Raw genomic sequence first — 16,323 nt, forward strand, 5'->3', positions numbered from 1 at the left:
GACGAGAGCGAAAAAAACACCTCTCGCGCACTTTCTTTTTATAAGCCGCGCGAGTCGTGCGTGGATAGCGTCTGCGTGTCCACCGTGCACGGTTGAAGCGTGCCCCGATGTTACGCGAGTATAGCTAATGGTACAGTCGCATGTGGGCGACCTGGTATTCGTCGCCTCAGTATATACGTGGCGCTTGCATCGTTCCACATCGAAATACTTAATTCGCGGAATTAGGTTTTCAAGCATCGGGCGCTCCTAAAAAAAAAGGCGCTAAGTAACGTCCCGCGGTAGTAGTGGGTTCACATTCACAGAAACGTTATTACGCTAAAGCTGGTCTTAAGAACGAATGTCAGACAATAAAGGTGTTGAACAATATTAGCGAAAGGGGCCGGCTGATGGCAGACCACTTTTACGAAAGAAAACGTTTGTGAATTCGCCCCCAGGTGTTTGCGTTTCTTTCAGGCTAGCTAATTCTGGCAGTCCTAAGCCAGCTAGACAACTGATGTGATTTCTTGGGTGCAAGCGGTGTTACTCATATCCGCTGCTCTCCTGGCACTTTGTTGACCTCGCTTTCCACGACCCTGTGGGCGAAATTTTCGAGGTTCCCGGCCGGTATAGCACACGTGCGTGGATGATGAGAAGTAAAAGAGGTTGTATGGAAAGGTGGGGATTATGACCAGAGGCAACCTGGCGACCCTGTATGAGGGGAAGAGGAGAGAAAGAGAGATGACACCTAATCCATATTATCTAGCTCGCGAAACATATTAAAGTGTGCCGCCATGCAGTGAAGGACGCCACGGTTTTGCCGTTCCCCTCGTTAGCGCGTGCGGCGCCGCTTGTAAGCGTCAAGTTCTCTTAGATCATAATACGCATAGAATTAAAGCGTGAACGTCTATGACATAGAATGTGATTCTAAGCACTACTTACGGTGCACTTAATAACGACCCCCTTACATACAGTAATCTGCTGTGACGTAGCAAAAATACAGCCCTAGTACCACGGTTTCGCCGCAAAACCTTCGCGACGAACTGTTTTTCGCGGCTTTCTGTGGGAATTTAAAATTATGATTCCCACTTAAACCGCAAACAGTACATTTGATTCTGTCGCTGCAAATTATGGCTTTTTCATTTCGACCAACATCTTATGACACGTCCTTCTGGGCGGTGGTCGATCCATTTAACGTCACAGTGTAGCCAGCTTTCATGTACCACAGAGAACACGCAGTTTTCGGCTCGTAATCCTTCCCGAGCACTGCATGGTGTGCAGCGTTATTTAACCAATTACTTAGACGACTGATGGTGATTGTTCGATCCGAAATGACATGGTTTGGTTATGTCTTGGTTACATTATTACGCTTCGTTAAAGCTTTCCATCTTTTTTTTTTGCAAATAGAGCTGCTGCGTATTTGGGTTTGTTCTGAGAGGGTCATCAGCTTGTTGTACCGAGTCGAACTGGTTGCAATGAGCTGTCATCCTCACAGTGTGACTCCATGCACTGACCACCTTATCTGAGGGTGGCTCTCACGTGAATTAACCGATACAGAGGTGTACACGACCACACGTATGTAGCAGTGTGAGGAACACAACAGCCTTGTACGTCCTGGAAAGAGGTGTGTGAATTTTGCCACCCTTGTTACCGTGTAGCTACATCGAATCGAAATGAGAGGAGAAGGAAAATATAAGCACACAGCGCAAGTCCCGCGAGAGTTCTACATCAGCACAGACGGCAACGGTCAGTTCACGGCAGCAGATCCAGTGTTGGACGGGGTTGACCGTTCTCCTTAGCGCGGCTCCGCTCCGGACGATTAGGCTTGAAATCGATAATCGGGGCACCAGGAGGTGGTCGTTCATGCATGTCGCGCACATTTTTGCCACGCACTTGCTCAACGCAGGCCATTTCTCACTGGGTGTCTAGCAGATACCTTGCGCCGTGGACCACTGGCACCGAGCGCGCAATGAGCGTGAGTGCTTTCCCACACTTATGGCGTACATTACCGGTATAGACGCAAATGGCGGGCGTGCAGCGAACGACGTCGCCCCAGTGAGGAAGGGTTCTCACGACCCTCGGGGATCAGCGGCGATTACTTCCTTAGGCGACACCCCCCCCCCCCCCTCCCCCTGCTCCTATAACACCTTTATCTTCAGAGTGGGAATAGCCGGGACTCATTAGCGGCATAACAGGTGCACTTCTGTAGTGCGTGTGATATTTTTGCCACGTGCCTAAACCTCCTCCTCCTGCGCTAAAATAATCCTTGTTTTGCCCGCTCTTGAGAGAAATTATAGCACTGAGCGATGGTCATTTAAAAGGTCCGACGACCGGCTTGTGTGATGGCAGCAAACAAGCAAGCAAATAATGACTACTACTACTTGGCTCACGCGTGCAATGGAAATTCAGTGAGTGCCCTTGACAATACTAGATGCGTATGAGCTTACAGTTATTTATTATAAAGGCAGCGGGCTCTGGCCGATTGGTATAGTGAAGTAAGTGAATGATGTAAAGCCTGCAAAAGGCAAGAACAGTGTTGCCATGTTTTTAGCGCGTCACTAAACTGAGGCAAAGTAGCTGAAGTTTTGCCAAGATTTGCTGCAACGTCGTTACAACTGTCGAGGGAATTTTAAAAAAAATGTAAGTTTGGAACAATATATTACAGGATAACATAACGTAAAGCACTGACTGAAACGTTTCACATTCGTCTGGTGGTCCTGCAAGTGAGGAATAAACAGTGCATTTACCAGTAGGACTCAGAATTCTCTTGCATAATAATCACCAAAACGAAAACCCAACAAAAGAAAGCGCTGTGCTCCGAAGCATCCTTAAGGTTATTTTTACTATTATAACTCAATCGCTTACACACCTGCGGGTGTAAGGCGTAAATCGGTGTAAGTCAGCTTAAGGCGTAAATCATTCTGTAACCGGCTACAATTCGTAAATCGCAATATGTGCAGTAAAGTAATTAATTAACAAGTTATGGCGAATTTTCGGTAATTTGTTGAATATGTGTTCCGATTTCTCAGGCTATAGCAACGTCCGCCTCTACAAGTAATCCAGCTCAAGAACAATAATTAGGCTATATCTGCCACGGGCGAGCTTTAAAATTTCGATAACATTGAAAAATGATGACCCCTAAAGAATATATTCTTGTCGCAGCTTTGGCGCGTGGTTCCATTCCCATCGCAGTTGTTATGGCCGCACTTCATTCCACGTGATTTTGCTCAAAGCCAGAACACCAGAAAGCCCTTTTAGACCATCACAGCGCCCCACCACCGACAGCACGAGCCCGCAGCAATGATCACTTTTTCCAGCGGGGACATAACGTCCTCTCAAATGCTGAAATATTGATGGGCCTTTGACTGCTGTGCAACGATGAATTTTTCTTAGCTCGAAGACAATGTCTCCTTTTCCAGTCGTCGCAGGTGATCTTGTGCCCCGGCACTAAGTCGCTTCTCGATTACACCCCCACCCCGTCTCTTCACATTCGTATACCGAGCGTCAAAGCAGAGTCATAACAGGGGCCGTATTATGTGGGGATTATTTTTTCTTCGATTATAGTCATAATTATCAACCCGTAAAAGTGAGTGGCTGACACTGGCGATGATGAAGGCTTGGCGCCGGGCTACGTAATGACGAAGGGCCAGAAAGGTCGGGAAATGTAAAGAATAAACTCGAATGTAAAGCCCATGTTATGCGAGTACTCATCATATCAAAAGGCAAGATATTGGTTTGCGTGAGTCGCGGGATAAGGAGACGCGATCGTCGGCATTTGCTTCTGCGATATTCGATGTATGGTGAGCAACATTCGTTTCCTCGTTACTCTTACCATGTCATATACTTTCTTCTTTTTTTTTAGCTGACCATGCGTTACGAGAGCATTTGACGGCTCGATGCTATAAGGCGCGCACTCGGTCCGCGGCGGCGGGCCAGATTCCAAGATCGCAGTCAGCCAGACGCCGCGTGTCACTGTGTGGTTGAAAGCGAGCCAGGACGCGAGCCTCCACGCGTGTATATACGTGCGTGCGTGCGTGCGCGCACCACAATGGCATATCTCGCACGGGCGTCATGCCATCGCGCCACGCCTATGCTGAGAGCTCCGGTCGTCCGTGCGAGGAACCCTTTTTATACGACGCGGCGGCGGCTGCAGCCACGCACTGCTTCTCGCACGCTCGGCTTTCCTTCGCGCTTCTATTCGTCGGCGTCCCTTTATTTCCCGTCCGGCTTTGTTTCTTTCGTCGCGGCCTTATCGGGACTCCGGCGGGCGTTGATGGCCTGCGCACGAGGCTACGCCATCGCTCGTATATATGTACTGTGTGTATAGGCGAAGGCGGGGATTTTCTGGATGCACGCCGAGATACGTTTACGCCTCGTCATCCTCCGTTCTCGTGCCGCGCTATCCGGGACAATGAAAGAAGTGATAGGCGGAGAAAGGGGTTGGCGGGGGGCCGTCGCATTTTATTCGTTTCATTTCATTAGAGGTCATTTAAGGAATCTGCGACGAATGTTACGATCATGGTCGTCGGAGAATATAACGCGTTCATTTGCTTAGTTGATGTCTTAGTGTCGCCTTGTTGTTTCTTCTGTTAAAGAAGGACGTCCTTTTTTACGGGGTTAAAAGGAGAAGGTAGTTGGCTCGGCCTCTTTGTCAAAGTCATGGCATGTGTCCACAATATGCCTCTTACGCAAGGGCACCTCCTCATGGTCCGGTGTTCATGCGGTTAATTACAGCATTCGAGGTGATAGCAACACAATTGTCGTAGCGATGGGCAGTCGCCTTACAGCTCTTGCGTGAGAAAGTTTTCGCGGATATGGGGTCAAATGTTTAGTGGATTAGCAGTACAATCAATGGATTAGCCACTGATGTTATCGATATTTTTTAATGACAGTGTGCTCTGTTATATCAAATATTCCTCTCGTCTCTCAGGTCAAGATATCTTAGGAAAATGTGTGTGCATCCAGGCACAAATACATTCATTTTCAAACGTTATATATATATATATATATATATATATATATATATATATATATATATATATATATATATATATATATATATATATATATATATATATATCAACGCTTTAAGTGAAGAGATAGCAGAAGCCTAGAGGGTTCGTTGGTCTCCCCGAAAGGAGCTGTAGATTCTCTAAAAGAACATCGATCGTTTCAAAGCAGCGTCACTTTTGGACGTTCCATGGGAAACACCTAAACGGAACTTCGGCATTATTCCTAATCAATACATTTCCTTTACTTCGAGGTAAGTACACATAAACCTCTTCAGTACAAATTATTTTTCTTGCCAGCCTATAAAATCTTTGAAGACTAAGGACTATTGGCAGGAATGCTGGAACACCGTGAACGACCAAAAGTTCGGTACAGAAAGAGATCGCTGAAATTAATGTGATAGTTGAGTGCTTTATCATAGGGCTCTAGATAGCCGTTTGTTTGGTTTCTTTTTCTTTTTTAATTACTGCTCACCTTCGACTTACATTTGACATCTCATCGTGTATTAATTGCGCTTTGCTTACCTGTGTAATGGAGGAAAAAGAGAGAATGGTGTCGTGGTCCGCTTAGTTGGAGCGTCATTTTTGGGAAGCGAAGAAACCAGGCTCGATGCCGCGCTACTACGCTGCATCTCAAGGTTACCGCCAATAGGAAGCAGGCACCGCATTTACGGCATGTTTATTGATAGTTTACCTATAAAAACAAATCGTGCACCAACATTATTCCGCAGACCACTATATAGACGCATCTATTCGGCAAATGTAAGCACTCTCTATTTCGTCTTTCTAAAAGATCTACAACGATAGGTAGGATGCCTTCGTGCAGTCTTGGTTAGAGGGGTATTATATGCGTGCGTCCCTCTCTCTCTCCATCTTTCTTTGTATACGTAGGTGAGAAGTCTATATCGTACTTACAGCACCCGTGCCTCTGCCGAAGATAGGGAAGGATATATTCAACGTTAACGTTTGGGGGACTTTCTGCCATGCGGAACATGTCCATGAGGCGACGGCGCCAACAGGAATATTCAAAACGCGGATAATTTGCGAGACCAGATCTGTCTCTCTCTCTTTCTTTTCTTTACTCTCGCATTTAGCGCAAGCGTATTTAATGTCGATCTTTGTCATCATCTGACAGTGAATCCCACGCAGGGACTGCATGTTTGATGATGGGGCAGCCGACTACAAATCTTTGACGAGCATGCACTGGCAGCAAGCATACGAGAGGAAAAGGCTGAGCGCTATCTCGGCCGTTATTTTCCCCAATTCCCACAGTCCTCGGTTTACAAGAGCTGCAAATCCTGTCTTATTTTTTTTCTTTGTTAAGGAAATGCATATGAAATATGTCCCGTAAAGGCTGTTCTAAGGTTACGAATAAACAGAAGTTAGAAATCGTACCGGTGCATCTATCCCATGCCGCGATTAATCACGTCCAAAACTTATCAGTCGTGGTTACAGCGTGGTCACTGGGTGGCGCAAAATAAACGCGCCAGCAGCGTCCCGAATATGCGCTGGAGATACGTTGGATCAGGTGACCGCTTTAGCCAAAGGTGCATGATGCGTTCGGCTTATGAGAACGTCAAGTATTCGTTGCCTATGTCACACTTAATTTTTGCGAACATTTTACTTCTCAAACACAGCAAAGTTGGTTATAGAAAGGGGGCGCGCGAAGGACCAAGCAGAACCAGGTAGTGGACATAAGTTCCGATCTGCAAGGAGGTCTTCTAAAACGTGGCGATACTATAACGCGATGCCAGGAGGAATAAATAGCAACGGCAGAGAGCTATGAAAGCAACGGCAACGTAGAAAGCAGAGGGGGGAAACAAGCAACGGCAAACGTTCCCACGCACAATAAGGCCTCGTGAAAAAGAGGAGCAAAAATGGCGTCGAAGCGGAGCAAGCACTCGAGGAGCCGTCTTTCTGGACCGAGCCTTCGGAGGACGAGGAGGGGACGTCGGTGTCCGTGCCGGTCGCGCCGAGGCAGCGACGACGCGAAGGGGGCCTCGTGGGAAAGCCTCCTCCCTGATGAACCTCGGCCGTCATTCTCGCTCCCGGCCCGCGCCTTGTGTATAGCGTGCGCGCGGCGCGCGCGCTTCGCAGCCCGTTTTCTTTTATGGGGCGCAAAATCCGCCGGCGCGAACAACGTGGGAACAGAAAGAAGAAGGAGAACGCGTTGCTCGCCGCTGGACGAAAAGACAGGCGTCGTCCTGACGCTGCTGCTGCTGTGGGCGCTTCCTTTGTTTCACCTTTCTCGAAAGCGCTGACCATTCACGATGTCCAAGGGGCTCCTCCTCCTCCTATGCTTTATTTTTTTCTGGTTTCTGCGAGCTTCCTAAAGGCTCTCACGCAGTCAGTCAGCCTCGCGCCTCCCTCGGCGTGGACGTTAACCCACATGTCAGACGCGGCGTGGCTGGCTCGCACCTGCTGTATTTGCGGGCCTGCGGCTCGCTCGGCTAAAGTCGACGTAGCGGAGGGAGTGAAAAAAGAATGTGAACAGGCCTCTGCCGTTCAAAGTGGAGCACGTGAAGTGCGTCGATGCTGCCGGGAGAAGAGTCTGCGAGTGTTGTGCTCTGGCGGCAGGGGCGCATCTGCGTCGATCGCGAATTGACTGCGTTGGTGGCGAGCGGCGCTCCTCCAACACAAGGATCCGCTCTCGCAATGGTGAGTCTTTGCGGAGCCGTTGTTCTTCGCATACACGCTGGTGAACTATGCTTCGTTGTCTGTAGGTCTCGCTCGCAGCTTGGAGGATGAGGTTTGGTGAAGTGTGGCCCGCTGCGCGATTTACGGATCGAATCGGGTGATGGAGGTTTCCGGGCCTTGGGAATCTAGGTCTTATTGACGAGTACACGGGATTTCCGGACCACGTGTGGCTCCTTGCGTCTTCTTTGTTTTGTTCTCTGTTACAAGTGGTTTTGTTGTTCACCGTCACTGCTGACGTACACTTTGGCGGATGCAAAGCCACACTGAGCAGGAAGTATTGCTTATTTTATTTCTCAGAGGGAGATCCGGGGCATGAAGTATAGGCAGATGAGGAGTGATACTGCGCGAACGTTGTACCACCTCACATTGGTGTAGTTTTATGCAATATTGCTCGCGCTCTTGCTGAGTATCATTGTCCCCAGCGTGGTGTGCTGTAGGAACGCTATGTTCGAATCGTCTGCTGATGAGATTCATGTAAATTCTGTGTGACGTCACCGTAAGAGCTGCTAGCGGGCTACTTTCATAGTACATACATGCTCTTACTCCGAAGCTGTTTACTGTCCATCATCAGTGCTATTTCCAGATAGAGAATGAGCAAAATGACGCGTCTTGAGTGGTACTTATAATAATAGGAAGACGGTGAAATAGAAGAGGAACGACAGTGTCATCAGTCGGAAAAAAAAAGTCCTTTTGCCTATCTCAAAGGGCAAATTGTAGAAAAGGGGAGGATAAAAAACATGAAGCAGAAAGAAGGAACTAGAAAACAAGGTAGGGCAACTAAGGTTAACTCTCCTACAGGCGAATTGAGCGGCTGTATCTACTCGGTGATTTCCATTGATACCACAGTGACATGGAAGCCATTAAGAGATCATGCTGCGTCGTTTCTCGACTGCCCGACAGTTAATTTTTATTGCGTCCGCGGGTCGTGACAGTTTGTTCAAGGAGAATAACAAGTTGTTCATTCGACATCGTTTAGAAAAGTCCCTAACAGCTGCCTTGCAGTCGCAGAAAACTTCATGGTAGCTTGCTTCCGGGTGGAAAGTTTCCTGGTTGATGAGATTATAGCAGCAAGGCTGCTAGCTCGGTGGGCGTCATCAATGCCAAATGTCATGCTTTGAATTAAATCAATAGATTCATTTGAGACAACCGTTGCAGCTTCTAACTAGAAGCAGTGGTCGATTGATCAGTGTAACCATCCGGGAGGCTGCGGTGGGTTTCTTGTAGAAACAATAATGCTGCCAGTTTTAGAGATGCTGACATGTGTGCCTCCTTGATGCCTGGAATGGTAAGGCAAGATTGTAGGAATGATGATGACGTCGGTACCGCAGGCGTGTAAATCGATGACGATGAGTTGCCGTGCGAAGCAAGGGTACGGCTGAAACTCGTACGTGGCGTCGCTGTTGGTAACTACGCAATATGGTGAAGAAGTATACGGGTGATAATTCAAATGTCACCCGAATATCGCCTTCCGGGCGTCGACCTCAAAGTACATTATTATTCAGTGGTCATGCGTATGATGATAGTGGCTGCTGTGGGTACGTACTTAAGAATGCCTGGCACGTCCTTATAGAATTTGCGCTTGCACAAATTTTATAAGTTCTACTGGCGTTGCTCACAGAACGTAAAAGCTGTGCCTTAAGAAGACCATGATTTGCACGTTGAAGAACCCCCAGGTGGTCCAAATTTCCGGAGTCCCTCACTACGGCGTGCTTCATAATCAGATCGTGGTTTTGGCACGTAAAACCCCATGGTTTAATTTTAATTTCAAGACCATGATTCGCAAATGCCGTATCATCAGTTTCACAGATGCTCCACACGACTTGGCCCCAAGAAACTTGAAGATGTGTGCAATCGCTGTCAAACTCTTTTTCATCTATAAGTTATAACACGTGCAGGGTCTCAGATACATTACGGTCAATGGTAACTCCATGAAAATGGTGTATCTTCTTTTCGAATGTAATGGCTTACTTATTGATGTGTATAACAGATGACATCACTATTTTGGGTAAACGTAACTAATAAAGGCTTCCTAAATTTAGCTGCAATTAGAGATGCAGGGAGTCCGATATAGCTTTGACGTTTCCAAGAAGGGCAAGCGTTCGGTGCTGTGAATGGAGTGAATAAATAACTCACACAAACGAGATGCAGAATTATTATTTCTTGTTTGTGACCTGTTTGTGGTGTTGTGTGTCGAGAGTGTGTTCGTGGGTCACCTTCCTTCGCTCCTTATATGGCGAAGCATGCCAAGCTTATCGCCAGTTAAGTGCGAAGTTAATTACACCTGGAGTATTTCTGTCTTCATGTTCACGAAATTCTCATGCACTTGTGTAGGATATTGTACGCGATTCAGTTTACCTGCATCTCTTTTTACTTCTGCCGTGGTTTACTTCTATTCACTGCATCTTCGCAGGTCCGGTAGAATGAAGTCTGTCAAGCAGTTCTTGCATTCGTTCGGAGCGAATGGCAAGAGCCCGGATAGGCTCAAGTTCCCTTCTGAAGATGGGCCGGTTACAACCCTCGACGTGCGTCCAGACATTTTGGTCTCAACTAAGAAGGATTTTTCAATCAAGTGAGCGGTGTGGTCGCGTGCATTTTTACCCTGCTTGGGCATACTGCTACGGACATATTGCCGATTTCACAAAGGTTTTAGTCTGTATGCACTGTGTAATTGCTGGCCGCCTTTGCTAACCTGTTCGGCATCATGACTGACCGTTGACTGGACTTGAAGGAAAAGTACTGCTTTGCGGATTGTTTTCCCAGTGATTATGCTAGCGTAAGGGTAACATTAATTTTTTTTTCATTACCTTGACTCAGTGACTCAAACCGACCCAGTATAAGAATAGAATGGACCTGTGAAATAGTTAGGAAATTGTGAATTTATATCTATTAGGGAACACAAAGCTACTGTTACGCTATGCTTCTAGGAGATTGGCATGCTCTACCTGTATGAACTTGCTTTTGTCGATGAATGACCTTTGTAAGTTATACTAAAGGTCGTTATTATGCAACACATTCGTACATTGCCTTTTGTACATGTATAAAAAATATATTTTCTTTTTTTATGTTTCCTTGCTCCAGGAATAGCTGCCTACCGGAGGCTCCAGGTATCAGGATGGCCACGAATGCCAGTGGCAAGCCGTTTCCTGTGATCTGCAACGTGCGATCAAAGGACTTAAAGGCTTCCAAGTTAGCAACAAGGAACGAAGCGTCTCCTCCTCGTTCTAATGGCGTTCGAACTTTCAGGAAATGCGCTTCAGGTATAAGTGCCGGCGTCGTGGAAAGTGAAAGTCAGGAAGGAACGCCCGTTCACGCCATAGCACGTCAGCCGGTCACTCTGCGCGTGTCTTCTGTTCCTTCGAGACAGGATCACCTGTGTTCAGGGCGTTCCCTGGTTCCACCGCCTATGGTAACTGCGGCGCTTGCAAAGAGGCGCGTTGACGAATCCAAGGTCGAACCAGAGAAGAACGTATCTCAGGATGGCGGCACGAAAGGCCAAAGTACCTATTCTGGTGTTCGGATGTTGAAGAGGGCCGTCACCGAACGAACGCTGCTCAACGAATGCGCGACACGGGGGGACCACAACGTAAGTGGTCTGCCCCAGCAGGACGGCCTTGCCCTGACGAGGATACCGAGGTTTACTGCGGCTCCCCCACCGGCCGTACCGCCTCGCGTGCAAAAGCCAGTTGCCCAAAAGCCAACTATACTTCGACGCAGTACGAGCGACATTTCGCAGAATGGCGGCGCTTCAAACGGTGGCGCTCACATCAGTGAGCGACATAGTGGACGCCCAGCGGCCGGCGGCGCAGAGGTGGCTAAGGTTTCACTGAAGCCAGCGGCCAGTTTCACCGCCCCGAAGACAAACGATGGCGCGGTAACTGAGGCGCAACTTGCGCCACCATGTCTCGAAGACGGAGGCAGTGAGTCAAGCAGCTCGCAAGCCGAGAGAGCGAGTGCAGCAGAATCGGAAGAAGCGTCCCCTGCCACGACGAAGATTCCCGGGGCCAAAGGAAAGTCGAAGAGCCGCTGCCAAAGACGCATCTGGAGCTTCAGTCTTCCGCGATTTATGCGCTCTCATTCTTCGCCCAAGCTGAACACGGACTCCATTCCCGGTGAGGAATCGCGAAGCTCCACTCTGCCTCGACTAAAATCGACTGACGACGCTGACCTTTCAGCAGTAGGAAAGGGCGGCAGTCCACATCTGTTCAAGATCACGTCCCTCACGTCGCTTCACGACTTGCCAGGTCATACGCCGCCCAAAACATGCTTCAGTCAGGGCGACATCAACCAGACGACGATCTCGACGAAGACAACGGAAGGCCAACGTATCGTGAATCGGCAGCAGGACGAAGACATTCGGTCGGGCAGTGGGGTTTCTCAAGAAGCCAAGAAGTCGTGCTCCCTAGCCGAAAGTCACTCCAGTTCCGACAACGGAACAGATAACGGCGGCCCCGAGAGGCCTTACGTAATGCCTCCGAGAGCTCTCAGGAAGTACATCAAAACCAATTTCCGCAGGCTGAACATGCAAGATGGGGTTGAAGCCGATACTGTAAAGAAGGACGGCGAAGCGGCCCTGAAGATTATCGCCAAAGAAGATCCGATTCCGCAGCAGGCATTGTCTGCGACTTCCGAGAAAGACGTCGAATCTCTCCCAAGCAGGTCGTCACTGTCCTCCTGTTCCGACAGTGCGAGAACTGTACCAAACGATATTCTAGAGCAAGAGAGTGATTCCAAAGAACCGGAAGTTTCTATCGATTCTCTAGCCAAAGTTACGGAGCAGATTGTCGCCGATCACTCTCATACAGCTAGTCACACCAAAGAAAACAGCGAAGAATGCTTGTCGAAGACACATCCATCATTACTCAGTGCTCATAGGCTCTCACCGCCAATGACTTGTTTCGACGTGGATGCAGAAGTCTTCTCTGAACACGCGGACATTCACAGGGCTATACCTGCGACAGTAAGGCTAATCACTGCCGCCAACGCAGCGTTATCCGTATTGGATTCTCCCGGTCAAGGCGCCACGCCTACTCCTCGGGCAGCGGACGCGGAAACTGGCGGTGCAGGTTACGAGCCTCTCGTGAGAGTTCTCGCAACTTCCGCGGGAATCGCGTGCGCGCCATCTCTCGACGTGAGTGACAGCAGCACGCAAGGCCCGCTCGCTCCCCTTTCAACTACGGGTAACAGTGAAGACGGCTGCGCTTCCACGACGGACAGCGCACCGCTTGCGAACGGCGCCCCGGACCTACCCGAGGAACTGGAGAGGCAGGTGGACGGCGCCAGCTGCAGCGAGAGCCTCTCCTCGTTCGAGTCGGAGGTGGTGCTGCACGACAGGCAGGAGAGAAAGGCGCATGGAGGAGGCCACACTAGGAAGCTAAGGGTGCTGGACAGGCCCACGTGTGGCGCAGGTGAGCGGGCTCACTGTCATTCGTCGCGCAGCACCCTCTCTGCTATACATGTTTTCTCGGCGGCGGCGGCTGATGGTCGTGTGATGTCATTATCAGACTCCCTTCAGAATTAGAGCCTCTATTTCACCCGCATTCTTCTCTAATGTATTGTGCTGTTTGACGCTAAAGTGGAAGCATGGGTTCGAAAGTTGGTTTAACTAGGTCAGTCATAGAGAGTAACGATTGATACGAGTAAATAGGAGAAGGAAAACATGCAGAACGGTGCTTTGTACGTGTTGCTTTCTATTTTTCTGCGTTGTTGTCTCGTTGCGACTTGCGCGTGCGAGAGTTTTACACTACGTCGTTCAAATTCGTATACATGTTTAGTTTGGGTGTCTTAGAGAAAGTTTCGAACCATTTTTTAACCGGCAGTGGTAGAACAAGGGACATCAAAACGTCGGCTCCAACCTGGAACATCCCTTATTCAACAACTGTTGATCACATAAGTTCTCCATCTTCTTACGAACGTGGGTTTCGTTTGGAAAACATTTGTTAAGATTGTTTCTTGATTAATTAATTAATTAATTAATTAATTAATTAATTAATTGATTGATTGATTGATTGATTGATTCACCCTAGTCAGTTAGTCTGTCATTTGATCACCGCTTCTCATCCCAGCAACATGCACACAGAGAAGTGTTTCTGGTTTCCAGAAAAAAGAAAGTGGTCGCCAAAGCGTCCTTAACATGACCCTTAAATAAAAAGTCACAGTTACACCCGAAACGCGAAGCATTGATTGCGGTAGCAAATTAGTAGACTGCTGCACGAAGTAAGGATAGTAGTTTTATCCGCTGTGTAAACTCGTAAACATTCACTTACTAACTAAATTAAAAAGCACGGTGTCACGCGCGCACAGACAAACATAAACACATCTCACTCGATGAGCGCGGACACCAGCTGACAAAACCTGGCGTGAGGAAGAGCGGCAGCAGCAGCGAGCGAATTGACCTTCGCGCTGACCCTCGCTTCAACGCGAAATAAGCGGCGAGAACTAAGCGGCACACGAAGCCCGTGCGACTGTGCTCAGCCGCGTCATACGCAGCGGCCGCCGGAGTAGAAAGTCAATCGTAACGTGACGTAAGGTATTGTGAATCAATACTTTAACAGAGTGAGTTGCTACACTAGTTAGTTCATACTTGCAAGTTCAACAAACGCGCACGCCTTAGACGGAGCGAAAGAAGGCAGACAGCTCTTGTCCTGCGTATGTCTTCATTTTACCCCGCTGCGGTGCACGCTTGTTAAATCTGCAGTTAACACCTACATACCAGAACACACAAACTGAGTAGCGCACGGTTATCACACACTTCCCCCTCCTCAAACAGAGCTGAAATCGCCTCGTCAGGCATGACTATATAATATAACATTTCAGAAAAAGTCTCCACCTCGTGAAGTAAACAACAAGACACGTGGGCGTGGAGGATACGTTTGAAAGAAACGTTGCTTTTCTAACGGATCCTATCCTTACAGGCAGCATTAGATAGATCGCATTCGGGGGGGAGGGGAGGGGGGGTTGAAGAGCGAGTTCCGCCCAGCACGCCGCAAGTGAGTGGCAGGAACATTTCTCGCGCTCGCGGGTGCGTTTACAGTCCGTGGTCGGTACCACGGTCACTCTCTAGCGGTGGTCATTAGCGCGTCGCTGGACCGTGAACGCTGCGTGCGGTGTGCACCGTGCAGGCGCTGCTGTGGCTCGCAATAAGTGCAGCGGAGGAGTAGCGGCGGGCTCGGGCATCGGCTGCTGCTGCTCGGGGGCATCGGCCTGCAGCAGCTCCCGGTCGTCCCGGGCCGCCGCCAACAACAAGAAGCACTCGTGCGGCGACCGCGTCCGACAGCTGGAGAACGACGTGTGGCAGGCCGAGCGGGAACTGCTGCTCATCAAGGAAAAGGTGCGTGATAATCGCTATTACATGGGGCGTTCACAAGCATACCTCCACCGTCGAAGTGGTCTCTGATGTGTTAACGATAGCGATGGTGATTATTTACCACTTTCTTATCGCCGTGGCCCCCCCATTTATAAAGTTCACAACATTTCGTTTCGATTCATGCATCTTCCTCTCGGTGGCAAGAGCACTGCCACCAGACTATCATACGTTGAAAGCGTATATAAGTGCCACGTCGAGCAGCTGTGCTAACGTCCTTTCCTTTGACACCATATATATATATATATATATATATATATATATATATATATATATATATATATATATATATATATATATATATATATATATATATATATATATACGTGGGAGTGAAAACATAGAAAAGTAAAGTACTTTTTACGAACTCTAAGACCCATGTGCTTAATTGTTTGGAATGCTGATATTTTGTCAGCGGCTTAAATACGAAAGAACTGAAGAAATAGCATACGATAGCTTTCCCTGTGAGGGGGAAATGACATTTTCATAAAAGAAAGACATCGGAAATTAAGTAGCCCAAAGCTACATCTCACCTTATGAATGTACGGTTGGCATTTTAAAGTACCGATCTCGAACGCCATATTAATTAATGACTGCTTATAACGTCAATTGATATAGGCCCACCTACACGTAGATATACGCTTTCCTATAGGTCGCAACTGATCTCTTACAGCCATCTTCTACAGTTAAAGCTGTTAATTGTTCTTCCTCCGACTTTTGTTGCATCTGTACATAGCCAGTGTCATCTCCACCGCTTCTTCTTTGAAAGAACACAGTGTATGTTCTGAACCACTATCATCTGACGTACAAAGCATGTCATCTTCGTCTGAGCCTCGGGATATACGCTCGGAGTGCACCAATAGTAAGTAGCATAAAATGTGTTTTTCCGTAACATACCTCATTGAATCTTCAAAAAAGTTCTTGAAGCTTTACTGACGACCACGTAGTATGGATGTGGCACGTTGTACAGACGATGGGGAATTCACATGTTGCTCATCTAGAGGAACTAATAAACATCAAGATTTTTTTCCGATGACATTACAAGAACAACATAGCATTTGAAACTTCTTCTGCGCATCGCACGGGGTGATAAATTGAAATGAAGCGCTGAGTATTTGATAAACTTTCCACGGCACCACGGCGTGTAAGAAAAGAGAAGAAAGAAAAGAAATAAAAACAAACAAGAAGCACTGTGAACGCTAATGACGACCATTTGGTGGTTTACTTCATGCCTTCACAGATAGCACTACCAGTAGGACAGCACTTCACATCGATTACATC

General features: G+C 48.0%; 2 protein-coding genes across 4 annotated transcripts in view; one reads left to right on the forward strand and one right to left on the reverse strand.

Moving 5' to 3' along the window:
• LOC135915445 (ornithine decarboxylase-like) overlaps positions 1–16,323 on the reverse strand; it is a 115,683-nt gene that overhangs the window by 42,723 nt on the left and 56,637 nt on the right. The window lies entirely within an intron of this gene.
• Positions 1–16,323, forward strand: part of LOC135915419 (uncharacterized) — a 106,492-nt gene that overhangs the window by 4,187 nt on the left and 85,982 nt on the right. Inside the window, exons 1-4 of one of the 3 annotated variants that reach the window (XR_010568617.1) lie at positions 7,492–7,643; positions 10,093–10,251; positions 10,761–13,087; positions 14,801–15,009. Coding sequence is in view for 2 of the 3 variants with exons in the window: in XM_065448474.2 (XP_065304546.1) it covers positions 10,103–10,251; positions 10,761–13,087; positions 14,801–15,009 (2,685 nt within the window). In the remaining variant the exon portion in view is untranslated. Of the gene's footprint in view, positions 1–7,491; positions 7,644–10,092; positions 10,252–10,760; positions 13,088–14,800; positions 15,010–16,323 lie in introns of those variants that run through there. The other 2 variants (XM_065448473.1, XM_065448474.2) reach the window with 2 other exon arrangements.

Source organism: Dermacentor albipictus, chromosome 4 (assembly GCF_038994185.2).
Source record: "Dermacentor albipictus isolate Rhodes 1998 colony chromosome 4, USDA_Dalb.pri_finalv2, whole genome shotgun sequence".
Lineage (NCBI taxonomy): Eukaryota > Metazoa > Arthropoda > Arachnida > Ixodida > Ixodidae > Dermacentor > Dermacentor albipictus.